This window comes from Chiloscyllium punctatum, chromosome 11 (genome assembly GCF_047496795.1).
Source record: "Chiloscyllium punctatum isolate Juve2018m chromosome 11, sChiPun1.3, whole genome shotgun sequence".
In the NCBI taxonomy this organism is placed as follows: Eukaryota; Metazoa; Chordata; class Chondrichthyes; order Orectolobiformes; family Hemiscylliidae; genus Chiloscyllium; species Chiloscyllium punctatum.
The window spans coordinates 104,542,425-104,570,280 of NC_092749.1; the positions used below are offsets into that span (position 1 = coordinate 104,542,425).

The following is a 27,856-nucleotide window of genomic DNA, read 5'->3' on the forward strand; positions in this document are numbered from 1 at the left end:
GAATATTTAGAATATATAAATAGTTCTGTTACAGTTTAAGGGCCTGTCAAGTCTTTGCAATCAAAGCACATCTTCAATACATGCAAAATTTATATTAAAAAATTCACTTTTGAATACTGAGTGTAGACACTGAATGTTTACCATATTTGAACTTTCAAGTTGGAGTGAAAGAAACAATTATGGCTGTAATGAGGGACAGCAAGTGTTTTTGAACATTGAATAAAATTTTCCATACATGTAGTTCATGAAAAAGGACTGCATGTTGGACTAAATAATTATTTAGAAAAGCTAATCAAGTTTAAAATCTTGATTGAGAATTTATTTGAGATAACTCCATTTTTAAAAGTTGATTCCAGTGATGTGACACTTTCAATACAGATAAACTAGTAATGAAAACCGTTGTACAAATTATAAATAAGATCAATTTAAAATAGCTAAATCCATCAAGAAAAATACTTCATTGCATGAAGTTAGTTACCATAACTTGATACGAAAGAAACTGTGGAAAAAAAAGCAATGTTCGTTCCAGGTGGTCACAATTCCTAATTAATTTGGATAATCTTTTTGTAAAGTTAGAGTCTGTCAAATAAGCTAAGGCTGCCCGAAACAATTATTCAAGCAGGCTTCTAGAACTCTGAACCGAAGCTTTTCTTGTATTTAATTGCAGCATGCACACATTTTTCAAAAAAAAATACTTGGTTTCATTTCTTTAATATCCCAATCCTGCACATGTACACTGGTACATAGCAATACTTGTCTCTGCATTAACAGCACCGACCTCACAGATACAAAATCACTTTTGCTACTGCTCCACATCATAGAAGAAAATTCCAAATGGCACACATACCATAGTATACCAAAATAAATGTATAGCAGTCTGTAGAAATTTGCAATTTGAGCTTTGCAATGAGCTCCAAGCTCAATCAATTTCAGGCTTAGCAACAGTACTCAGAGGAAAGCTAACTTTTGGATTCCTCAACTTTTTGTCTTTTGGCTGCAGGTTCTTCAGATCTCTGTGATTCAGAAATATTGGCAACTGATTTCGTTCTGTCCATTGCAACCGTAATACCAGTAAGAATGTAGCCACCACCTCCACTCATTGTCAGCTTGGGATGAGTCCGATTTGGCAAAACCTGAAATATTTGGATAAATTAATTTTTATACATTGCTGTAAATTAGTGCTAGAAGTTTAGAATACTTTTCTTTAAACACACTATTTCTTCAGTTAATTATTCAAAGCTAATGGTAAAAAAAAGTGCAGGACCAGAGGGACTTAACACACACACACACACACACGAGTCATTCAAGGAGGCAGGACAGATTGAGAGCAAGGTTAATAAAGCAGACAGTGCCCTCAGCTTTATTAACACAAAGTACAAGAGAAAGGAGGGTATGTTGCATTTGTTCGAAACAAGGTGGCTTCAACTTGAGTCCTGTGCCCATTTCTGGGTGACACACCTTAAGGTTGTGAAGGCATTGGAATGTGCGCAGAAATTACGGTTACAAAGACAAATTGCAGATGTTTGGATTACTTTCTATGGAAAAACAAAAGGGCTGACAATAGTTTTGACAGAGGTATTCAAAATCATGAGAAGTGTGGACAGTCTGCAATAGATAGGGAGAAAATGCCACAGTTAATGGGAGGATCAATACTGATTGTACACGTTTAAAGTAATTGGCAAAAAAAAACTGTAAAAGATGAAAACAACATTGATGCAGTGAATGGTTAGGATCTGGAATGCCAACCTGAGGTGTGTGGTGGAGGCAGGTTTAAGCAAAGCATTCAAAAAGGAAATTAGCAAGTTATATAGAAAAGGAACAATGTGTAGGGTTATGGGGAATCTCTGGAGATTGTTTGTACTAGGGAGCTGGTACAAACAATGGGTGGAATGGCCTCCTGTAATGTAGGAGAAAAAGTGAGAACTGCAGATGCTGGAGATAGAGTTGAACTTGTGGTTCTGGAAAAGCACAGCAGGTCAGGCAGCATCAGAGGAGCAGGAAAATCAAGGTTTTAGGCATAAACTCTTCATCAGGATTCCTGATGAAGGGCTTATGCCCAAAATATCGATTCTCCTGCTCTTCAGATGCTGCCTGACCTGCTGTGCTTTTCCAGCACCACGCTCCCGACTCCTGTATTGTAACAACGCTGTGATTCCGTGGTGTTTATTAGGTCTCTCTTTGAAGACAATCTTCAGAAAAACTGAATTTGGGTGGACTAAAACTTAGTAGTTCCAGCATGTAAAATTAACCAAGTATTTTGTGCTGTTCTGTAGTATGGCCACAAACTTGTTGAATTTCTATGTTAAAATTAAAATGCAAGAATATTTCAGCAAAGTTACCATGGTAATCTGACTTTGAGAAACAAACAAGGTTTGATGGAATAAACATCTAATATAACTACATTGACAGAGCACATGCAACACATGGGGACCCTCTGGCGAGTTGAGTTAGCATGAAGAAAATTGGTTATATAACACCAAAACAAAACAGGAGAAAAATTTGTGGATCTGACCAAACAACAATTATTTGCATAAACTGAAGACAATCTTGGACAAATGAACATGGCTTGGCTCAGGAACACACAGCTAAAGAGAAACCACATGACTGAAAATGCCCACTGTATTAACAATGTATCTACCTAAGATAGGACATGCAGCAGCAGAGCTTAATAGGACACATTATTCTCAGTCAGATGATCATGGATGCCCAAAACCTGTTCTCTGAAGTCCTACATTAATGGTCAACTTGTTCAGAGTTTGGTTTAAGTTTACCTGATAGCCTCTCAGCCATGTTTCAGATAACCTCAGGTTAACAACTCCACCCCTTTCTCGTAGATTTGAATAGCACACAAGCAAAGGCTAGATGAAGGAAGAGAACAAGATAATGAACTGAACGGTGTTCTCAAATATTTAATCAAACCAACAATCCACTTTTATGTAGTTTATTTTACCTCTTTGTACTGGCAGTAGATGACAAATGGTCTAGATGGTGCCACAAACTCCAAAAGACAAAGTAATAAGGGGCTGGGATACAGGCGACTCGCTATAATTAGCCTTGAAGAAATAAAAACAAATTTAACTCCAAACAATTTCATTTACTTGACGTTAGCTAACTTTGAATTTCGAATAAAATGGCTGGACAGAAATATGGTATTATATTTAAAACTAAAGCTGGTTTATTCACAAATAAAATTTAGAGAGCACATTTATCACCATAAAAAAATCCTACAGTGTTACATAAAAATACAGTCTGACCAAAGTAAACTGAAGGATGCAATATTTGGCAGACATGTGGACTTTAGGGTCACATGGGGTCCCCATAACTAAGCCAGCACAGGAACACATCGGGGGTGTGGTGTGTCAGTAATACATCCCTTAGATCAGTGGGGCAAAGAATCCAGTTGTCTTTTCGAGGCTGCAGACAGCTTATCTTGCTCACAAATCTATTTTAGGGGATGGGGCATTTTACCCCGACGACCGTGCAGAATGGCACAGAGTTTCCACCTCTCATTAATTTCGGCCTCTGCACATGTTAATTGATTGGGCTACAGACAGCAAAATGCTGGTGAGCTGGTAATATTACTCCTCATGGGAGGCCTTATGTACACTGGTTGTTCATTTCCATTGTACAGGTGGCTAATCAGTTTTCCTGCTCAGCCTTGGGATCTTCAAAAGGGCCATGAAAGTGTGTTAGGCAGCTGTCCTGTCGTGGCTACCAGCTATTTTCCTGCAACGTTGTCTCCAAGCCGGTCACTCACTAAGGTGAAGAAAATTCAGATCATTTGGATGGTGACCAAAACAGATGGTTTTAAGGAGTTCACTGAAGTTAGAGGTTTCGGGTGTGAATTTCAGGATTTTGGACCAAGGCGATCGATAACATGTTAAAGAAGGTGAGACACGCTAAAGTTGGAGGATTACAGATTTCTGAGGGGACTGAAGGCTAAGGGGAATTTGAGCACAAGGATGTGAATTTTAGTAAAGGTGGCAGCCAAGGAAAAGAAGGTAACACAGATGAGCAAAAGCACAAGGACGATAGATGAATGCAACTTTGTGCAAGTCAGGATATGGGTAGAATTTTAGAAGAACTTAGTTTATGGAGGGTAGGAGCTGACTGGGGCAAATTTGGAATAGTTAAGCCCATAGGTAGCAAACAAAGAAACGTACAGAGACTTCAGGGGAAAGATAAATATTAAGAAATTGGTGCAAACCAAAAGGGAATATAACATGCACACTGCATGCAAATTTCCCAGGTCACTGTCTAGGAGGAAATACGACAATCGAGAGAGACTTGGAAATAGGAGTTTTTTTTAAAAAAAAAAGGCGATACAAGGAATGATCTGATAGAAGCAGTCCACTTTGAATGAGTCATACATACAAAATTATGTGTGCATGTAGAAGCAGAGAAACATGTTATTTTTATTACAAAGAAAGTTTTGAGACCGTGAAATGCACGCTCAGAAACTTCATGTCGCAAAGCTTAAGAATGGTTGACATAAGCATTTGAAGCAAAGGAAGATAACAGGAATAGGAGAACTGTCAGGCACATGGTGATAAGACTCCAGTTTATGCAGAGGATGTACATGTAGAATGGAATGGTTGGGTTGAAAGGCTTATTTACTTTTGCAATTTCTACAAATTTTAATTCATGCTGGATAAATGTTGATTACTATTGTACATATATTTTTATATGTCAGGGGCATTCAAACTATCACAGTTGCCACTTATAAAAATGATGTGCAACAGAATTATAATGGAGTTCATTTGTTACATCAGCTCACCCATCTGCATTTCTCTCTTGCAGCACAGCAGCAGCAGCCTGCAATTTCTTTAGTCTATCTTCTTGTTTACTCTTCCTCTCTTCAACCTGCGAAGAAACATGTCACCAAAGATGGAGTCCAGTTTGACTTTGGAAGACTGGAATTTGCACAAGAACAAGCATAAAACTAGATTAGAAACCTGGACTATACTGGGAAAGGAGAGAATTAAATAAAGGCTTGGTTTCAGATCCAGAGTTGCTTTAAAGTTTGAGAATTTTAAAACAATTGTTTTCCTACCAGAAGTATGTTAAAAAAAAAGTCATAGAGAGAAAGCAGTCAGAGCACAGTAACAAATATAGAGTCCCAAGTGAAAGGAGGGCATGATCAGAAAAGAATAGTATTTTGGTGCTTTTAAAAAAAAAATTGTATCTGTAGGTCTAGAAAGTACACAATAATAGGAGCTACTGGCTACTCATGTAGATGCAGATGGAGCTCAAAATTAATCAAATTTATGAAAGCAACATTTCAAAAAGTTAAATTTTGATATTGTGCAATTTGGTTTAACTGAAACAAATTACACATTGAGATCTTACAACAGTATTTTTATGTGAATCTTGGACAGGGGGAGAAAATTTAAATTGCTCATTTTCTTAAATAAATGTACTTTAAAGACATTAAGCATAATAACCTAGAGAGATCCGATGACAAACTTACAAGATAATTCATGGTTTAGAAAGGATGGACACTGGGAAATTGTTTCCATCAGGCGGAGATACTAGGACCCGTGGGCACAGCCTTAGAATTAGAGGGGGGCCAATTTAGAATGGAAATGAGGGGACATCTCTTCAGCCAGAGAGTGGAGGGCCTGTGGAATTCATTGCCACTGAGCGCAGTGAAGACCAGGACATTAAATGTCTTCAAGGCAGAGATTGATAAATTCTTAATCTCGCAGGTAATTAAAGGCTATGGGAAGAATGCAGTTAAGTGGCATTGAAATGCCCATCAGAGTGGCTGATTGAATGGCTGAGTGGCCTTACTTCCACTCCTATTTCTTATGGTCAGAAGGACACTTACTGGGATCTATTTTTGCTTGACAAGGACTGAGCAAATTAGCAGCATCTTAAATAGAGCACAATATCTAGGAAAAATAGAAATTTGCTAGTTTGACTGAAGTACTTGATTAAAGCAGAGCACAATGTCGAAACTCTTAGTGACAAAATAGTGACTTCCCATACTAGCAGCATCAGTAAATGAGCCTAAGATGAGTTGAACGATGTAGTATAAACAAACTTTACAAAACATAAGACAACAACTGGAAAAGTGGTGTCTAAAACTAAAAATGGACAAGTTATTAGCACAAAAATGTTACAATACAGCTAGTGACTGAAGCAAAAGTTTAAGCACCTTTTTAATTTAAAAAATGCAATGGCAAAATTATGCAGCACAATGTTTAAATAAGTGCAATTGTTTAGCATTTTGCTAGGTCACAATATCATAAAACCCTGCCTTAGTGAATCAGTTTAGTTCGTGACCATTTTCCACACAAAAGAAAAGCAAAGCATTAAAATCAATGTGCTTTAAAACATTGAGTATTGTCACTATTTTAGTGTTGCTTTACATCAATTAACAGAACCAGCTACCAACAGATAAGTCTCAAAACCTGGAAAAATTTCTGCTCACATACAGTAACTGTTTAAAATACCTGAGCCCTTGAAATTGGTTACATTCGAATTTAACATTCCACATTACCTCCTACAGGAACAAATCTTACATTGGATTTTCTGTCTGAATTTTTTTCTTTATTTTCAGCCTCCTCACAAGCAACATCCATGGCCTCAGTTTCTTCAGATTTGTTGTTATCCATTACGGTCTCACCACAAGGCATTCCATCACCCTGGCATATGTTCAGCAGGCTCCCATTACCTTCTTCCACCATAGCTTCAGTTTGTTTTTGCAGCGTTTCTTTCTCAGCCAAGAAAACTCCAGAAAGAAGGCTGTTCAATTTGTTGATAGGGAAATCATACAGATGATTATAGAAGGATTTTGGAAACCCAAAATTCTCCATCGCTGCCCTGATAGGCAAGCTACCTGGATACATGTGGATAACAGAGCCAAAACCTGCAGAAAAAGGTTAAACAGGAGACATAGCATAGATAGTTTATTATTATTTAGACACTGATAGCTAAGTGGTCACTTTGCAAATGAAAGATAGTCAGTTGGAATCCTAATTTGTCATTCTTGAACCAAGGTTGGCTTGGTAAGGTGGGTAATGTAAAGAGTAGTAGTTAAACAGGAGGCTCTTATGATGGCAGAGAGGATAATGAGCACCTCAAACAATAAGGATGGTGACTGATCGATTGGACCACCACAGGGAGTGGGGTGGAAGTAGATAGCAGAGGAAGATGAGAGTTGAGCTTGAGGTAGTCTCACCCGACCTGGTAATGGCGATTTCAACGGGGGTTAAACACTAGACATGCTCAATGCTTTTCCATCTGTATTACAGTAAATATGGGACCATACCAGGAATGACAGATGGATAACGCAGGCAAGAGGTTGACTGAACAAATTGATGGCCGGGCTGGAATTGTGTGGAATTGAAGAATTTTCAAATACAAGTAGCAAGTTTTGAGAAGATTTGTAGCTCAGGTTGAGGTTCTGCATGGAGGTTTGCTTGCTGAGCTGGAAGGTTCATTTTCAAACATTTTGTGGCATTCCAACCAGAACTCTATCAACAAACACGTTGACCTGAACCAGATTTCCCACACCCCTGAGAAAAAGAACAGGAAGTGGCATCGCCACAGGAAGTGCCATCACCAACCCAAACATATAAATAGAAAGCAGGAATCATCGGTAGTGCTTCACCTGCAGGCTCACTGAAGATGTTACCTAGTATGGTGACAAAATGTCTGAAAATGAACCTTCCAGCTCAGCGAGCAAACCTACATCCACATCTAAGTAACTCAGAAGATATTCTTACAGGGCAAAATCAAACAATATTAGAAGACAGAATAATTAGAATTTGCAAATCACAACAAACCAATAATATTTAATGTGAGATTTAGAACTGGAAAGTTGTGGCTTTCTTGACACAGGTGTTAAATCTATTAGCAGAACTAACACTGTCTGATCTTTCTTAATAATACTTTTGCTTGGTTTTATGCACACTTAGATATCCAACTGCATTGCCAATGATTCATTTCTAATGTGTAAATCATGAAGCTTACGTAGCAAGTGCTATAAGGGAGGGAAGTTCAATTAGGAAATTAAAACTTTTAATTTGTTAACAAAAATAATCAACATTGCATCAACATCCCTAACCCAAACATGCAATTCTTTGAAGTGAACTCTTATTTCTCTCACCGATCCACTGTTCACTCTGTACTCAGCAATTAAACATGTGCTACAAAATTTGAATTTTTTTTTAAAAAAGGAAAGAAGTGATATCAGCAGATGAATGGACATGATAGCGAATCAAGAATACAGCATGGATTAAAGAAGATATTCTGAAGTCTTCGTAACATTTGTACTTTGAGGTCCATTTGCACAAATATCCATTGTAGATCATGTTTACATTTCTACAGTACAGGTAGACAATTCTTTGTCCGAAATCCTGAAATCTGAAAAGCTGCAAAATTTGAAGTTTTTTTTGTGAAGTTTTTAATCTTACTAACAAGGTTGTTTGGCGTGCAAACACTTAACCCACGTCAGTCAGATGCGACGTAGGGGGCATGGCAGGCCTCAATTCTGTTACTCAGTGAGTCTGCTGTTTGGTAAGTTTTTTTTAAAAAAAGTGTCACTGTTGAACCATCACTTAATCTAAAATTCAAAAAATTCCAAATTCCGAAAACTAGGTGGTCCCAAGGGTTTCTGATAAAGGATTGTGTATCTGTACAGCATTCAATTTTGAACATCATTCCCAACTAAGCTTCTCAAATTGAACTTCAGTACGATATACTGCAAATAGATTAAGCTTCACTCAGTTAAAAGGTCAATGCAAATGTGAACATTCTGCAATCAACCAGGTCAGCTAAACTCACTACAATTCAATTAAGTTACAATGCATTAGGAATTCTCAGGCGAATATGGTGCAAATTTAGATTTTATTACCTCCTAATCTCTCCATTACAGCACCAAGCACCAGACCAGCACAGGTTTCTGCTACAATTACTTTGGAGCCTGCATGGATGTTCCCAAGAGTTAACATCTGAGCCAGTGTGTCATACCTTAAGTAGCTGAAAAAAATGGTTAGTTAATAATGGTTTTAATTCTGGTGATCTATTGGGGATACAGCAACATTAACAATGCCATTTAAAGATGCTTATGCAAGCAAGCCAGTCTTTTTCTCCCCCCTCCACTCTTTTCACCTCATCACAAAGTAGTCAAAAAGTAACACCACATTCAGCAAGTAGTTTTAATGATAAAAATTGAAGTGTAATGTTTCATAAATTAGAACAAGTGATTTGAATAGAATATCGAGATTCCTTTCCTTATGCCCAAAAAGGAAAAGGATCAGACATGCCTATTCACTTCCGAAGAGTTGAACATGCATATGAATTAATATGGGACTGTGTTCAGCAGGTGCTCAATAAACCCATTTATTGGCTCTAAATTTACATATTTTAAGTCAACTGTTCATAAATCAGATTTCGAACCAGCTAATTTCAGTAAACCAAGCTATTGCATTTGTTTAGTCACAGACATAAGCTATTAATGAAGCAGATTCAAAACAAAACTTTAGACCAATTATTGAAGGACAGTCAGAAGAATGGATCTCTTTTAATTCTTACTGAATTAAAACACGATTGCCTCAGTAAGTAACTTCATCCATCTCAAATTATCCCAAATGGTTACAACTTTTATCTGAATAATCCACTGTGCTATTTTAACATTACCCAGATTTTTTGAAAAAAATTGAACTCAAACTTCACCATCTGCCATGGCAGGATTCAAACCAGGGTCCCCAGAACATTATCTGAGTCTCTGGATTAACAATGCAGCGAGAGTCCCACTAAACCATCACCTGTGACTATTCCAGATATTCAGAGCCTATGGTCTTGCCGTTGAACCTACAATCTCACTTGATTAATGATAAAGAACTTCACAATGATGTGACAACTACTAAAGTTGTCTGACAAGTGATATCTTTAGAACACAGGAAAAAAAGAGTGACAAAGAAAGCTTTGCCATTCTAGCTCATGACTGATCATCTACCTCAAAATGTATCTATCCCTGTAACACTCAAAGTCATTAGAATTTAGACAGTGATCAATGTCTGTCCTGAGCATGCTCAATGATCAAGCTACCATGGCTTTCCTGGTTAATGAATCCCTAAGATTCACTATCTTCCAATTTAAGACATCCCTCATCTCAGCACAAGTGGCTTGCCCCTTATTCTGATGGGCATGTCTATATGTAATAGCTATCCTCATCACAGTATAGCTTAATGGCCTGGTGACATAGATTTGTATTTCATTTATAATGCTTCGGGAGGTTTGACAACGCAACTTACTTCATTGGTACTTGACACAATGAAGAACCTACTTGATACACGCAGAGAGCATTCTGAACAATATTTTCTGAAAAACTATTTTAATTAAAAAGAAACGATCTTTCGACCAAGATCAAAAGAAGTTTTATTTGTAAAATTAATAAAAATGGATCAAATTCAGTAGTGTCAAAAGCAAGATATTGCAACTGGAGGAATAATTGGCAGAACAGAATCCAAGTAGCTAGAAAAGATGGTCAGATTCAAAAAGCCATCCTTGATTTAAATTGTCATTGTAGACAGTAAATAATTCTCTATGACACCTTAATGCCTTGCCCAGTTCCAACAAAGCAGGAGTTAAAATCCACCTGTCAGACAGAAACCAAAGAACTCCGCTAAAATTCAAAACAGCTACTAGTCTGAATCATGCCTCATATCAAAAAAACAAAAGAGAAAGTTCAACTTTATTTACTCACCAAATTTTACCTGGCTCACGGGAATGATACATCATGGCCATTATGCGAGTGGTAGGCTTTAGGATAGTTATAAATGCTTCGTACCTATCAACAAGATTTAACTAAATTAGAAGGTGTTGCGACTTATTTCTCTGCAAGGTCTAAGATTAACATTTATTTGAATTCTAAACAGTTACATAACTGAATTTGTTCTGATAATCTGTGATGTCAAAGTGCACATTAAATAGTCAATCCAGTTAAGCACATTGATCCTGAATTTTGGTTACACTAACAGTTAGATATTTCTTTGCAACTGCAGTGCCTCAGACTGACTCGATTAGGATTTCACAATAAAAAAAAACTATAAGCTATTTGCCTGAGTAAACTATTGTTTTTAAAGAGAGAAAAAAATCAATTTAACTGACATGCCAGGATATCTCAATCAGGAAAAGTCTCTTTCAACCAAAATGAGACTCTAGAACACCATAAGAACAGAATCTTACTTTTTCTTTTTCTTCTTGATGTACTTTTCTTGAGCAAATCCGGTTTTGTCTCTAAATGTTGTGCTATTCTCTATCAAATGTTGAACAATATCCTGTGTAAAATAAAATCTCAGCTTTAAGAAGTTAAATATTTGGGGACACAAACAACAATTTTTGTGGAGAAAATTATTAGTAAGTAGACGTCACCAGTATAAAAGTCATTCCTCAGGCATCGTGGCATTGGAAATGCCCCCATCTCTGGGCCAGAAGACCTGGGTTCAAGTCCAACCTGCTCCAGGTTTAAAATAACAACTGAACAGTGATTAAAAATATCAAAAAGTCATCCCTACCTGACCTTTTAATCCCTGCTCTTTCAGTGCCTCTATGTCATCTCTGCTGAGCTTTTGGGACTTGCCATCATCAATGATGTTTCGATTATCAACACCAGCTTCATTTATTTCTGGCAGAATTAAAAGAAAAACAAGTCATGGACTGCTTTAAAACAAACTAAAAAAACCACACAAATCCATTTAACTTGCATTAACCAAGATCAAATGTAGCTACAGTGCGAGGTTGAAGATGTAATCATTCCACGTGAAATAAATGGCAAGCTTCAACACAGACCTGAGTGGTGAAGAGCCCTCAATATTATATTCCCCCACCCTCCTCTCTGACCTCCATCCCCACCCCCATTCACCTATCGTACTCTATGCTACTTTCTCCCCACCCCCTTCTCATTTCTCTCTTCACTCTGCAGGCACCCTGCCTCTATTCCTGATGAAGGGCTTTTGCCCGAAGCGTCGATTTTCCTGCTCCTCGGATGCTGCTTGACCTGCTGCGCTTTTCCAGCATCACTCTAATCTAGACCCCCCCCCAATATTATACCCAAACCCCCATAATTTAGTATCCACAGTCATCACTGCTTTTCAAACACGAGTTAAGAAACCGTTTACTGAAAAAATTAAACGCAAACTATATTCTTAACCGTAACTTGCAGAAAGGACAACAAATAACAATTAATTTTGAAAGTAAATTTTATTTTACTGCTTCATTAGCTTTGATACATAACAAGGGGAATATACATTTGTCTTCTCTTTCAGTTCAATAAAGGCAAGCATAGAAAGTGATAAAACGTAAAATGGAAGCCCAAGTCACTAACCAAGATTTAAATTTCAAGTCAGAAATAATTTAGTCAATTCTGGAACTATAAATGTAAAAGGTGCATTTTATCCAATTAAATCCTGACTGAATCACCTGGCCATATTTTATCCTATGGCAGAGGATGGGACCATACAAAGGAGTAAGCATATTAACAATCACTATGGACAATATAGCTTTACACAGCATAAGAATACTGAATATTATCCTTGAAGAGGTTTACAAACCTGGCATTTGTCAAACCTGACAAAGATTTATTAGAACAAACAGTGTGCATATGTATATACACTATCTGGTGGAATATCTACCTTCAGACAATTGTTTTATTTTTCAGCAATGTTGATATTAAAATGTCCATGATGCAATTTACAGATACAGATACAATATTACCTTTGGCAACTTCTTTAGTTTTTACTTTAAGTGGTTGGAGTACTCCCCCACTGGAAACCTCAAAAGTGGTACCATACTGCTGTCCAATCGCATTGTCCAAGTAAAACCACTGTTTCTCAAAGGTGATTTTTCTAGAAAGCAAAGTTTGAGATCCATTTAGTTCTAAATAGAATATTAAGTTCATCCCCAGTTATAGCAAAAATCAGTGACATATGTACAAAGTATTCTTAAAAATTTCAGATCTTTAACAGATGTCATGTGAATAGCCATTTGGATACAGAACTGGCTCAAAGGTAGAAGACAGAGGGCGGTGGTGGGGAGTTGTTTTTTAGACTGGAGGCCTGTGACCAGTGGAGTGCTACAAGGATCAGTGCTGCGCCCTCTACTTTTTGTCATTTACATCAATGATTTGGATGCAAGCATAAGAGGTACAGTTTACAGATGACAGCAAAATTGGAGGTGCAGCGGACAGCGAAGAGGGTTACCTCAGATTACAACAGGATCTGGACCAGATGGGCCAATGGGCTGAGGAGTGGCAGATGGAGTTTAATTCAGATAAATGCGAGGTGCTGCATTTTGGGAAAGCAAATTTTAGCAGGACTTATACACTTAATGGTAAGGTCCTAGGGAGTGTCACTGAACAAAGAGAGCTTGGAGTGCAGGTTCATAGCTCCTTGAAAGTGGAGTTGCAGATAAATAGGATAGTGAAGGTGGTGTTTGGTATGCTTTCCTTTATTGGTCAGAGCACTGAGTACAGGAGTTGGGAGGTCATGTTGCAGCTGTAAGGGCATTGGTTCAGCCAATGTTGGAATATTGCATGCAATTTTGGCTTCCTTCATATTGGAAAGACGTTGTGAAACTTGAAAGGGTTCAGAAAAGATTTACAAGGATGTTGTCAGGGCTGGAGGATCTGAGCTACAGAGAGAGGCTGAACAGGCTGGGGCTGTTTTCCCTGGAGCATCGGAGGCTGAGGGGTGACCTTATAGAGGTTTACAAAATTATGAGGGGTATGGATAGGATAAATAGGCAAAGACCTTTCCCTGGGGTCAGGGAGTCCAGAACTAGAGGGCATAGGTTTAGGGTGAGGGGGGAAAGATATAAAAGAGATCTACGGGGCAACTTTTTCACGCAGAGGGTGGTATGTGTATGGAATGAATTACCAGCAGAAGTTGTGGAGGCTGGTACAATTGCAACATTTAAGAGGCATTTGGATGGGTATATGAATAGGAGGGGTTTGGAGGGATATGGTCCGGGTGCTGGCAGGTGGGATTAGATTGGGTTGGCATATCTGGTCGGCATGGACGGGTTGGACCAAAGGGTCTGTTTCCATGCTGTACATCTCTATGACTCTATGAATGGCTCTGGTCCACTTAAAAGTAACCATACTCAACATACTAAAAAAATGTTTAATTCACCAGGTTAAACAAAATGATCGTTTTAAGACAGTGGAAGTCAAATATTTACAATGAATTTTGAAAATGTAAATAAAAGATGTTTATGGGTTGGCATAAACTGAAACACAATGAAGCGCCCTAAAGTGTAATACTTTTCCTTCTACTCCAAGTTTCCAATTTCAGGCATACTGCTGTGGGGACACTGAGTATCTTTCATACTTCTGGGTTAAAGAGTGAAAATAAAGCAGAAATAACAGGAAAAAGTCAGAATGGGGCAATAATTGGACTGCTCCATTATCAATTTTTGTGGCCGTAGGAAGCAAATATTTTCAGTGTGAACAGAAGAAAATTTTTTTTAAACATGTATAACTCAAACTCTTGTAACTGTACTTTAAACAAAATTTCTTGTTATATCACACAAGCAAGTAGTTTTTTTTTGTCAGTCAAACTGTACTGATATTTACAGGGATATGCAGAAACAAAACAGGAGTTGCCATTCTGCCAATTGAGCCTGCTCCACCATTCAATATGATCATGGCAATGTCTAACTTCTTGCAAGAAAATCCAATATTCTGGCCTCATTGGTTTGTGGCAGAAAATTCCACAGGCTCACCACTGACTGGGTGAAGGCATTTCTCCTCTTCTCAGTTCTAAATGGCTGAACCTGTATCCTTAAGACTGTGACCCCGAGTTCTGGACTGTCCAGTCAACAGCAAGATCTTTTTTGCATTCACCTTGTCTCGTTCTGTTAACATTTTGTAGGTTTCTACAAGATGCACCTCATTCTCCTAAACTTCAGTAAATATAAACTTAACCAATCCAGTCTTTCATGATATCAATGATGGATAAGTTGTTGGAGGGGATTCTGAGGGACAGGATTTACATGCATTTGGAAAGACAAGGACTGATTAGCGATATTCAACATTGTTCTGTGCAAGGGAAATAGTGTCTCACTGTCACCTCCAAAAACAAAACCCAGTTAAGTCAAAGAAGACTGATGAAGGCAGAGTGTTAGACAGTCCCCCTATGGACTTCAGCAAAGCATTCGACAAGGTTCTGCATGGTAGATTGCTTATTAAGGTTAGATCAGGTGGAATCCGTTTTGGGGTTGGGGGGGAACAACTGGACAAAATTGCCTTGAAGGTAGGAGACAGTGTAGTGGTAAAGGGTTGCTTTTCAGATTGGAGGCCTGTGACCAGTGGTGTGCCACAAGGATCAGTGCTGTGTCCACTGCTTTTCGTCACTCAAATGATTGTGCAGTGGCAGGTGGATTTTAATTTAGGTAAATGTGAGGTGTTGCATTTTGGTCAGGCAAATCAGGGGAGGACATAACAGTTAATGGCAGGGCCCTGCAGAGTGCTGCCAAAGAGATCTAGTTCCTTGAAAATGAAGTCACAGGTGGACAGGGTGGTGAAGATGGTGTTGGGCATGCTCGTCTTCATTGGTCAGTGCACTGAGCACAGGAATTGGGACATCATGTTGTGACTGTTTAGGACACTGGTTAGGTCACTTTTACAAATCTGATCTCGCTGCTCTAAGTTGTTAAACTCAAAAGGGTGCAAAAAAGATTTACAAGGATGTTGCTGGGATCAGAGGGCTTGAACTTTGGGAAGAGGCTGGATTAGCTTGTGCTTTTTTGCCCCTGGATCATTAAAGGCGGAAGGGTGAATCTTAGGTTTATAAAATTAGGAGGGCCTTGGATAGGTTAAATAGCCAAGGTCTTGTTGCCCAGAGTAGGGGAGTCCAACAGTCCCTTTAAAGTTGAGAGGGGCAAGATTTAAAAGGGACCTGAAAGGCAGATTTATTTTTATGCAGAGGGTGGTGCATATATGGATGGAGGCGCCAAGTACAATTACATTTAAAAGGCATCTGGATGGATACACGAATAGCAAGGGTTTAGAGGGATATGGGCCAAATGGGACGATATCAATTTAGGATATCTGGTCAGCATGGATGAATTGGATTGAAGGATCTCTTTCCCTGCTGTATCACTATGATTTATCCATCGATCCAGCCATCCCAAGAATCAGTCTTGTAAATCTTCACTGCACTCCCTCCATAGCCAGGCCATTTTTCCTCAGATAAGGAGATCAAATGCTACACATAAAACTCTAGACTTTGCCTCATCAAAGCCCCGTGCAATTGCACCAAGATATCCCTGTTCCTGTACTGGAATCTGCTCATTATGAAGGCCAACATAGCATCTGCCTTCCTCATTGTTTGCTGACTTTGCACACTTACTTTTAGCAAGCAGTATACAAGGATACTCTGATCTCATTCCACCACCCACCTTCCCAATACATTGCCATTCAGATTATAATCTGTGTTCCTGCTTTTGCTACTGAAGTGGACAGGAGGAAGTGAGAACCATAAATACTGGAGAGTCAGAGTCAAACAGTGTAGTGCTGGATAAAGCACAGCTGGTCAGGCAGCATCTGAGGAGCAGAAAAGTCAACGTTTTGGGCGTAAGTCCTTCATTGGGAGCTTGAAGGGGAAGCTTAAAGATAAATAGGGGGGCAAGAAAGGTTGGTGGGATGGTTATGGATGGATCAGGTAAGAGGTGATTTTGATATGTCAGAGGGGAGGGTGAAGCGGATGATTGGGAAGGAAGATGGACAGGTAGGTCAGGTCCAGAGAGCAGTGCCAAGTTGGAGGTTGGATGTAGGGAGTTTTGGAAACTGAAGTCAATATTGATGCTGTGTGGTTATAGGATCCTGAGGCAGAAGGTTAATTGTTCTCCTTCCAGATGGCGGGTGGTTTTGATTTGGCAGTGGAGGCAGCCCAGGATTTGCATGTCCTTTGGGGGTGGTAGGGAAACTTGAAGTGGTTGACCACAGGGCATTAGTTGTTTGGTGCATGCGGACCAGAGATTTCCCTGAACGGCTCCCCTTACATTTATCCATCTTATACTTTTTCTGCCATGCACTTGCCCACAACTTGGATCAAATCACACAAACACATCTGCAATCTCCTAAGTTCAACCTTCCATCCAGCCTTTTGGCTGAAAACCTGGGAGATATTACCTTTAGTTCCTTCACCTAAATCATTTAATATTGTGAATTGCCAAGGGTGAAGCACTGATCGCTGTGGTACTGCACAAGCCACTGGCTGACACTTAGCAAAGACCCGTTTATTCCTATTGTTTCTTGTTGCCAGCAGTTTTTTTTGTCTATGTCAGCACATTACCTCCCATGCACTTTAATTTTACATGCTAATCTCAAACTGGACCTTATTGAAATATATATATTGTGATTTAAGGCATTATACCCATGAATGTACATGAAATCAATCATACCAAAAGTTAATGTAACTGCACTTTTGGGAAGTAAAATTAATGTGGTACTTTATGATTACTAGTCAAATAATATGAATGAGTAACAATTACATTTGATTGCAGGTAGGTACATTAGCTGAACATTTCTTCAGAGTTTCTGATTTGAGATTCTTACAATGACTAATGTAAGCTAATGACTGGAGATAAATGTTACCTGAAAAATTCTTGAACTGTAAGCTCCCACTTAATTTTCAAATACAAACCCTAAGATTAATGTTAAAAAAAAATCTGATGGTCCATCAGTTCAGCAGCAATTGATAAGTTTTAAACTATCCAACATTTTCATTCATCTCTGCCTGAGACAAAGTAATCTGTCACCTAACCCAGTCGTTTGCCACACACATTATTTGCAGCAAGGTGGGTAGGGAATTCCTCCACAGTTCTCCAACAATATTCAGGAACTGATCAGATGAACAAGTACCCAATCACAATACTCTCGCTCAAATAATGACATTCAGTTTATTACAATAACCTCTTCAGTGCTGTTGGCCCCCAAAAGCTGTGAGTAACACTTTCTATAGATCATGGTATAACTTGTACTCATGCTATTTAAGTTAATCAGGAAAGTAATTGTTAATCATAACAGATATTGTTATGATTTGGACCAGGATGCCAAATTTGTGCCAAATGCAGTGATCAGCAGCCTTCTTTTAAAAATGTAGGCATAGAGAGAGATCTATGGGTTATACTATTCAGATAAAGGCTTAAGATTCCATTGTTTTGAACTGTGCCATACAGTTTCTTCCTGCATTACAGATGGTATTTGAGTACCCAGAATGAATGTATGGTCAATATGGGCAATTGACTTACCAAACGTCAAACAGCACACAGCGAAGCCAATCAAAAGAAATCCCGCATGAATAAATGTGAACAATACTATAAATTACAAATCATTTTGCTTGTTTTCCTAATCCCTAGTTGTATTTATACAATCAAGTCAAGTTGCCATAGTCTTACCAGACATAGCGCTACTCTTTCATTAGAGAGCAATGACCGGTGGTGATTTAACCAGAAGATCACCATGCCTCAAGGGAGGGTAGAGGCTGAGAAGGAGAATCCTTTAGTGTAACCTCAGCTCCGGACACCACACTGCTTTGCAAACAATTCCTTCAGCCAATAACACTCTTCGATTAACATACCAAGACATCTGATCCTCCTGCAACTTCTCCTAATTCCTGTGAATGTTGAAGGTGGTGCATGGGATATCAAGCAAGCTGCTAAATTCAGGATCACGTCAAGCTTCTTAAAATGCTTGTTGGTGCTTCACCCACCCAGGTAAATGTAAATTATTCTATCATACTCCTGGTCCATATGGGAAGATTTGTAGCTGTAACAGCTGCCCCTTTTGAGGTATTTTAAGTGTTTGAGGCGGTTTCCTCGAATTCCAGGAGCAGCAATTACTGCTGTATAAGCTGTTGCATTGTTTTGGAACTTAGGAGGTAAAAAGAAATTAAAACAACAGCACTTTTTAAAAGAGAGAAAGACAGACAAAGGCAGCGAGAACATGGTCTGTGCCAGAGAAGGAGGTAGGCAGGTAGTGCAAAAGTCTTCTGTGGCTATTCCCATTTCAAACAAGTATGCCGTTTTGGAAAATGGAGGGAGTGATGGACTTTCAGGGGAATGTAGCATGAACAGCTAAGTTTCTGGTATCAAGGCAAGCTCTAATTTAATGAGGGGAACATCGGGTTCCAAGTGATCAATTGTGATAGGGGACTGTCTAGACAGAGGCACAGATAGATGTGCCTGCAGCCAGAGGTGAAAAATCAGAATAGCACGTTGCCTCCCTGGTGCCAAGATCAAGGATGTCTCAGAGAGGGTGCAGAATGTTCACAAAGGGGAGAGGGACCAGCAGGAGGTCATTGTACATATGACATAGGAAGGGAAAAGGATGAGATTCTGAGGGGAGAATATAGAAAGTTAGACAGAAATTTAAAAAGGAGGGCCTTGATGGTAGTAACTTCTAGATTACTCCTGGTGCTACAAGCCAATGAGGGGAGGAATAGGAGGATAGAGCAGATGAATGTGTGGCTGAGGAGCTGGTGTATTGGAGAAGGATTCACATTTTTGAATCACTGAAATCTCTTCTGTATAAGAATAGATTGCACCTGAGTTGGAAGGGGACTAACATTTGGGAGATTTGCTAGAGCTGTTTGGGAGGAGCAGGGGTGGGACCCAGCGAGATACTGAAGAGATCAATGTGAGACCAGTACAGTTGACAAAAGAAGAGAGTCAAACAGTGAGGGACAAAGCAGAGAATAAGGAAGGACTGAAATTAAACTGCATTTACTTCAATGCAAGAGGCGTAACAGGGAAGGTAGATGAAATCATGGCTTGGTTAGGAACATTGGACTGGGATATCATAGCATTTACAGGGATGGACAGGACTGGTAGCTTAATGTTCCAGGATACAAATGGTACAGGAAGGACAGAAGGGGAGGCAAGAGAGGAGGGGTGGGGGTGGAGGAGTGGCGTTTTTGATCAGGGATAGCATTACATCTGTACTGTGGGAGGATATTCCAGGAAATACATCCAGGGAAGTTCTTTGGGTGGAACTGAGAAATAAGAAAAGGGATGATCACCCCAGTGGGATTGTATTTATAGACCCTCTAATAGTCAATGAGAAATTGAGAAGCCAATTTGTAAGGAGATTTCAGTTATCTGTAAGAATAATAGGGTGGTTATGGCAGGGGATTTTAACGTTCCAAACATAGACTGGGACTGCTATAGTGTTAAGGATTTAGATGGAGAAGAATTTAAGTGTCCAAGAAAATGTTCTGATTCAATATAGGGATGTACCTACTACAGAAAGGTTCAAAACTTGAGCTACTCTTGGGTAATAAGGCAGGGCAGGTGACTGAGGTGTCAGTGAGAGAGCACTTTGGGGCCAGTCACCATAACTCTTAGTTTTAAAATAGTGATGGAAAAGGATAGACCCAGATTTAAAAGTTGAAGTTTAAATTGGAGGAAGGGTAATTTTGATTGTATTTGGCAAGAACTTTCAAAAGCTGATTGGGGGCAGATGTTCACAGGTAAAGGGACGACTGGAAAATGGGAAGCCTTCACAAATGAGATAATGAGTGTCCAGAGAGTATATTCCTGTTAGGATGAAACAAAAGTCTGGTCAGTGGAAGGAATGCTGGATGACTAGAGAAATTGAGGGTTTAATTAAGAAAAAGAAGTAAGCATATGTCAATATAGACAGTAGAGATCAAGTGAATGCTTAGAGTATAAATGCAGTAGGCATATACTTAAGAGGGAAATCAGGAGGGCAAAAAGGGGACGTAAGCTAGCTTTGGCAAACAGGATTAAGGAGAATCCAAAGGGTTTTTATTTATACATGAAGGACAAAAGGGTAACTAGGGAGCAAATAGGGCCCCTCAAAAGATCAGCAAGGCAGCCTTTGTGTGGAGCCACAGGAGATGGAAGTGATACTATGAGTATTTTGCATCAATGTTTACTGTGGAGAAGGACATGGAAGATATAAGTATGTGGGGAAATAGATGGCAACATCTTGATAAATGTCCATATTACAGCAGAGGTGGTGCTGGATGTCTTTAAAGGCATAGGTAGATAAATCCCCAGGACCTGATCAGGTGTACCTGGGTTCCTTGCTGAGATATTTGTATCATTGATAGTCACAGGTGAGGTGCCAGAAGACTGGAGGTTGGTTAATGTGGTACCATTATTTAAGAAAGTGGTAAGGAACAAGCCAGGGAACTATAGACTAATGTGCCTGACATCAGTGGTGGGCAGGTTGTTGGATGGAATCCTGAGAGACAGGATTTGCACATATTTGGAAAGGCAAGGACTGATTAGGGATAGTCAACATGGCTTGCTGCATGGAAAATCATGTCTCTCAAACTTGATTGAGATTTTTTGTAGTAGTAACAAAAAGGATTGATGAGGGCAGAGCAGTGGATGTGATCTATATGGACTTCAGTAAGGCATTAGACAAGGTTCCCCATGGGAGATTGGTTAGCAAGGTTAGATCTCAAAGGAGAACTAGCCATTTGGATACAGAACTGGCTTGAAGGTAGAAGACAGATGGTAGTGATGGAGGGTTTTTTTCAGACTGGAGGCTTGTGATGGGTCCACTACTTTTATTCATTTATATAAATGATTTGGATCTGAGCAGAAGTAGTATAGTTAGTAAGTTTGCAGATGACACCAAAATTGGTGGTGTAGTGGACAGTGAAGGAGGTTACCTCAGATTATAACAGGATCTTGATCAGATGGGCCAATGGGCTGAGGAGTGGCAGGTGTAATTTAATTTAGATAAGTGAGAGGTGCTGCATTTTGGGAAAACTAAATCAGAACAGGACTTCTACACTTCACAGTAAGGTCCTAAGGAGTGTTATTGAACAGAGACCTTGGAATACAGGTTCATAGCTTCTTGAAAGTAGAGTCGCAGGTAGATAGGATAGCGAAGGTATGCTTCCTTTATTGGTCAGAGTATTGACTATAGGAAGTGGCAGGTCATTTTGCACCTGTGCAGGACATTGGTTAGGCCACGTTTGGAACATTGCATGCAAGTCTGGTCTCCTTCCTACTTGAAAGGGTTCAGAACAGATTTACAAGGAAGTTGCCAGGGTTGGAGGATTTGATCCAGAGGCTGGGGCTGTTTTCCCTGGAGCGTCAAAAGCGGAGCTGTGACCTCAGGTTTACAAAATCATGACGGGCATGGATTGGGTAAGTAGACCTGGGGTGGGAGACTCTGGAACTAGAGGGCATAGGTTTAGGGTGAGAGGGGAAAAATCTAAAAGGGACCCAAGGGACAACTTTTACACACAGAGTGGCGCGTGTATGGAATGAGCTGCCAGAGGAAGTGACGGAGACTAGTACAATTGCAACATTTAAAAGCTATCTAGATGTGTCTATGAATAGGAAGGGTTTAAGAGGGATATGGGCCAATTGCTGGCAAATGGGACTAGATTAGGTGGGGAGTTTTGGTCTCCATGGACAAGTTGGACTGAAGGTGCTGTACATCTGACTCTATTACAAGCATCAGAAAACAGGAAGTGATTTAAATGCTGTAGAATTACTAGCCTCTAATCTGCTCTTGTAGCCATAGTATGTGTGGGGTTGACTGGAAATTAGTATTGGCTAGGATGTTGACAGATGGGGATTTAGCAATGGTAATGTCATTGACATCTAGTGGGAGACAGTTTAATGCTTGATTACTGGAGTCAGTCATTTCCTGGCAGTTGTATGATGCCAGTTAGACAGCATCCAGGTTTGGGCTGATTAGTCTTTCTGCGAATTGACAGACTACTGCAGTTCTGAGTAGTGAATACATAGTGTTCCGAACCAATCAACAAACACTTGTATTTCCAGCCTAGTAATGAAGTTCATTAGTGACATAGCTGATGAGGATTGGGCCAAACGCATTACCATGAGGGACTCCCACAATGATGTCCTTAAACTGAAATGACTGACCTATATCTTTCGACTACTTCGTGTGAATAGCTACCTATTGACTTGAGTTTTTTTTAAGGGTAGAGTGTGGGGTGCTGGAAGAGCACAAGTCAGGCAGCATCTGAGAAGCAGGAGAATTGACATTTCGGGTAGAGGCCCTTCATCAGGAATGCAGCTTGTGGGCCGTTGGGGGTGGGGGTGGAAGAGGTAGCTGAGAAAGCGATAGGTAGATGAAGATAAGGGACAAGGTAATAGGTCAGCGGGTTGAGTCAGAGCTGATAGATCGGAAAGGTGATGGACAGGTCTGGAGGGCAGTGCTCAGTTGGAGGCTTGGGACTGGGATAATGGTGGGGGGGGCGGGGTGGAAATGACCAGACTGTTGAAATCCACTTCATTCAGTGTGGTTGCAGGGTCCCAAGGCAGAATAGGAGGCGTTTGGTGGTAACAGTTTGGTGGAGGCGGCGGCCCAGGACCTGCATGTCCTCGAGTGAGTGGAAGGGGGAGGTGACATTTTCAGCCACAAGACGATGGGGTTGGTGGGTGCAGGTTTCGCAGAGATGTTCTGAAACGTTCTGCAAGGAAGCATCCTGTCTCAATGTAGAGCACCAGAGTGCAATGGATACAGTAGATGACAGGCAAACTTCTGTCAAAAGTGGAAGGATCCTTTGGGGCCTTGGACAGAGGTGAGGAGACTGGTGTGGGCACAGGTTTTGCAATTCCTATGGTGGCAGGGAAAGGTGCCAGGAGTGAGGTATGGGCTGTTCCCGGGGCAGTGGACCCGACGAGGGAGTTGCAGAGGGAATGGTCTCTCCAAAATGCCGATAGCGGTGGGGAGGGAAATATACCCCTGCTGGTAGGCTGTGTTTGGAGGGGGTGGATGATGCAATGTATACAGAGGTTGGTTGGAAGGGGAGGACTGGGTAGTTCTTTCCTTGTTGCACTGGGAGGGGTGGGGTTCAAGGGCAGTTAGTGCGGGGAGTGGAGGAGTGCACTGGAGAGCACCATCAACCATTTGGGAAGGGAAATTGAGATTTGGAAGGAGGCCATCTGGGATTTTCTATGGTGGAATTGGTCATCCTGGGAATAGATGAGGCAGAGGAATTGGGAATAAGGGATGACATTTTTACAGGAAGTAGGGTGGGAAGCGGTGTCTAGGTAGCTGTGGGAGTCTGTGGGCTTGTAGTAGATGTCAGTGGTTAGTTGGTCACTGGAGATGGTGATGGAGAGAATCCAGGAAGGGGAAGAAGTTGTCTGAGATGCTCCAGGTGAATTTGATGTCAGGGTGGAAAGTGTTAGTAAAGTTGAAGAACTGTTCAAACCTCTCGTGGGAACACGAGGTGGCGCCAATACAGTCATCAATGTTGTGTAGAAACAGGCGAGAGGGTGGTGCTGGTGTAACTGCGGAAGATGGACTGTTCCACGTACCCGACAAAGAGGCAGGCATAGCTGGGTCCTGTGCAAGGTGCCCTTGGTTACACCTTTGGTAAGGAGGATGTGGGAGGATTGGGAAAGATCAGTTCAGCCATGCGGATGAGGGGGTCAGTGGAAGGGTACTGGGTGAGACGGTGTGAGAGGAAGAAACTGTGCTTGGTGGCCTTCATCCTGGCGGATTGATGTGTACAGGAAGTGGATGTTCATGGTGAAGATGAGAGATTGGGAGCCGGGGTAATGAAAATCTTGAAGAAGGTGAATGGCATGGGTAGTGTCCCGAACATAGATGGGACGTTCCTGTACTCAGGGGGACAGGACAGTATCAAGGTAGGCAGAGACGAATTCAGTGCGACAGGCACAGGTTGAGACAATGGGTCGACCAGGGAAGTCAGCTTTGTGAATCTTTGGTAGGAGGTACAATCAGATGGTGTAGGCTTCCCAGACTAGGAGGTTGCACCTGATGTGGTCTCCTCTACATCAGGGAGACAGGATGCCTCCTTGCAGATTGTTTCAGAGAACATATCTGAGACACCCGCACCCACCAACCCCACTATCTCGAGGCTGAACACCAAACTCCCTCCCACTCCATCAAGGACATGCAAGTCCTGGGCCGCCTCCACTACCAAACCGTTACCACCCAAAGCCTGGAGGAAGAACACCTTATATTCTGTCTTGGGATCCTGCAACCACATGGGATGAATGCAGATTTATACAGTTTGGTCATTTCCCCTCCCCCCACAATATCCCAGTCCCAAGCCTCTAACTCTGCATCGCCCTCCTGACCTGTCCATCTCCTTTCCCATTTATCCACTCCACCCCCACCCTCAAACCTATCACCTTCATCTACCTATCGTTTTCTCAGCTACCTTCACCCCCCCCCCCCGCTTATTTCTCAGCCCTTTGGCCCACAAGCCTCATTCCTAATGAAGGGCGTATGCCCAAAACTTCAATTCTCTTCAGATGCTGCCTGACCAGCTGCGCTTTTCCAGCACCACATTCTCGACTGATCTCCAGCATCTGCAGTCCTCATCTTCTTTAGGGTTCATTGACACCATATTCAGTCAAATGGTACCTTTGTGTCAAGGGCTTTCACCTCCCTTCCGGAACTCAGCTGTTTAATCAGTGTTTAAACAGACTGAAATGAGGTCAGGATCCAAGTGGTTCTGTTAGAACCCAAATTAAGTGTTAGTAATCAGTGTGTTTGCTGAGCAAGTGCCAATTGATAGCATTGTCCATGTCCTCCTCCATCATACTGCAAAAGATTCAGAATAGACTAATAAGACAGTAATTAGACAGCTTGAATTGATTTTGCTTTTTGTGAAAAGGACATTATCGGCAAACTTCCACATTTCTGGGAGAAATATGTAATCATTATGAACAGCTTGGCTCAATCTCATTTGTTTAATTACCAGAGTATTCACTACCATTCACAGCTAGATGTGGTAGGTATGAAAGCTTACATCTGCTTCTCCTTGCAGTAAATTCAGTTGCAGCACTTTGTCAAATGACTTCTAGAAAGCCAAATACTGTACAACGACCAGCTCCCCTTTATCTATATTACTTGCTACTCCCTTAAAAAGAATAAATTAGTGAAACAGGATTCCTCTTTCACAAAATCTTGATTACTTAGTTACATCAAGATGTTCAAGTGTCTTACTATATCTTAAGTGATTCCATTATTTTCCTGACAACAGCTGATAGGCAACTGGCTTGCAGTTGCCAGCTTTCTTCCATATTCATTAAAAAAAACTTGCACTCTGTCATCTGCAACATTAGGACACCCAGTTAACTACTTTTCTGGAATACTGACAGCCAGTTTGTAGACAGGAACCCCATATGTAACAGATAAAATAACTAAATTACTTTTTGGCAATGTTGACCAAACATTAAACATAGGCCAGAACACTTGTCTCGGAATTGAACCTTGAGATTTTTAATGCCCATCATTCTCACAGGTACAGTAACAGCTATTGGACAGACTAGACATCAGTTTCACAATACAAACATTCACTAGACACTTAAAACAAACCTCATGTCAAATGCAAAAACTTTTCTTTTATGGTAATAAAAGTGGGCTGCATGGTGGCTCAGTGGTTAACACTGCTGCTCCATAGCGACAGGGACTCAGGTTCGATTCCAGCCTCGGGCGACTGTGTGGAGTTTGCACATTCTCCCAGTGTCTGGGTGGGTTTCCTCCAGGTGCTCCGGTTTCCTGCCACAACCCAAAGATGTGCAGGTCAGGTGAATTGGCCATTCTAAATCACCCATTGCGTTTGGTGCATTAATTGGAGGATAAATGCAGGGTAGGGGAATGGGCCTGGGTGGGTTACTCTTTGGATGGTCAGTGTGGACTTGGCCCAAAGGGCCTGTTGGGAATCCAATCTAAAACCTGCAGCCGTGATAGAAGAGAAGCAAATTGAGCACACACGTGATTTGTAAAACAAGCACAAAGTGCCAGATATACACACTGAATAAGTTGGGGGGGGGGGTAAGAGTGCACATCGCACAGCACTAACAACATTAGTTTTCCTGGTGTCAGCTCGGTGTAGCCAAACCAGAGGTTCTTCAGGCACCTTACATCTGTGGACCTTTGATGGTACGGCATTCTGCTAAGACTTCAAGGAGTTTGTGAAAGCATCCCAGGTGCTGCCAAAGTGATTACAGGGATTAATAACTTGAGTTACAAAGATACTTCGGAGAAATTTGGGTCATCTTCCTTGGAGAATTAGAAGGGAAATCTGAAACCAATGATTAAAATGCTTAAATATTATCACAGCAACCGTAACTTTTTTTGTGCTTTAATAAACCCCACTGTCCAAGATCTAACGCATCTCGAGCTGAGACTTTGGCTGAGAGTGTGTGCGCGCAATGTGCAGCTCTCCGCAAACGTGGGCGCTCTCCTCTCGCCGTTTGGTCCAGTGCCTTACCTTCCTCTGTGCACTTGCACGGCCTTAAACACCTCTTCCCGCTTGAGCACCACATGGTCACCCTCGCTGACAGGCTGGGCTCCACCACCACCACCACCGCCGCCGCCGCCGCCGCCGGGAGCCGGCACCTCCCCGGGCCCGGACATCAAAACCACCGTCTTCCGCACTCTCCACACGCAGGACAGGCGCCTTCAATCCATTTCCCTCCTCCCGGACCAAAATTAATGCTGCCGGCGTTCGAGTGACAGCAACGACTACAAGATACTGACCCCCAGACCACCGTTCACAGCACTGGACTACTCCTCGGACTGACGGTTGAAAGCGGACGCACGAGACGCCGGAAGTGGGGAGGCGACATGCGCGCCAATGCTGGCCGTCCCCCAACCTCCGTCAACGGCTGCACGCATGCGCCCTTGCACACTTAACCCCACCCCCTCCATTCTGCGCCCACGCGCACGCATCCCGTTCCCGGCGTCGCCACACGCTTGCGCTTGACCCAGGCCGCCCATCGTCAGGCGCGTCGCCGAGTGCCCGTATTGCCCCCACCACGCACGCATGCGTGCGTGCGCGTCACCGTTGGGTTCCATCGCCCCGATTCATTCAAAACAATCAACGCTCGCTTTCCGGCA

The 27,856-nt window shown here is 41.3% G+C and overlaps 1 protein-coding gene across 2 annotated transcripts; it reads right to left on the reverse strand.

The window, feature by feature from the left end:
* Positions 1-297: 297 nt before the first annotated feature.
* On the reverse strand, positions 298-27,598 carry trmt6 (tRNA methyltransferase 6 non-catalytic subunit). 2 transcript variants are annotated; one of them, XM_072581451.1, is made up of 12 exons: positions 27,228-27,349; positions 26,330-26,512; positions 12,727-12,857; positions 11,529-11,638; positions 11,200-11,291; positions 10,718-10,801; positions 8,864-8,988; positions 6,528-6,874; positions 4,778-4,863; positions 2,951-3,053; positions 2,772-2,858; positions 298-1,133 (listed from the first exon to the last, which is right to left on the reverse strand). In XM_072581451.1, exons 2-12 carry the CDS (start codon positions 26,332-26,334, stop codon positions 960-962), a joined length of 1,344 nt encoding a protein of 447 aa, XP_072437552.1. In that variant the 5' UTR covers positions 26,335-26,512; positions 27,228-27,349; the 3' UTR covers positions 298-959. The 2 variants fall into 2 exon arrangements, with proteins under 2 accessions (XP_072437552.1, XP_072437551.1); XM_072581450.1 differs by lacking the exon at positions 26,330-26,512 and having other exon boundaries at positions 27,228-27,598.
* Between the last annotated feature and the right edge of the window lie 258 nt (positions 27,599-27,856).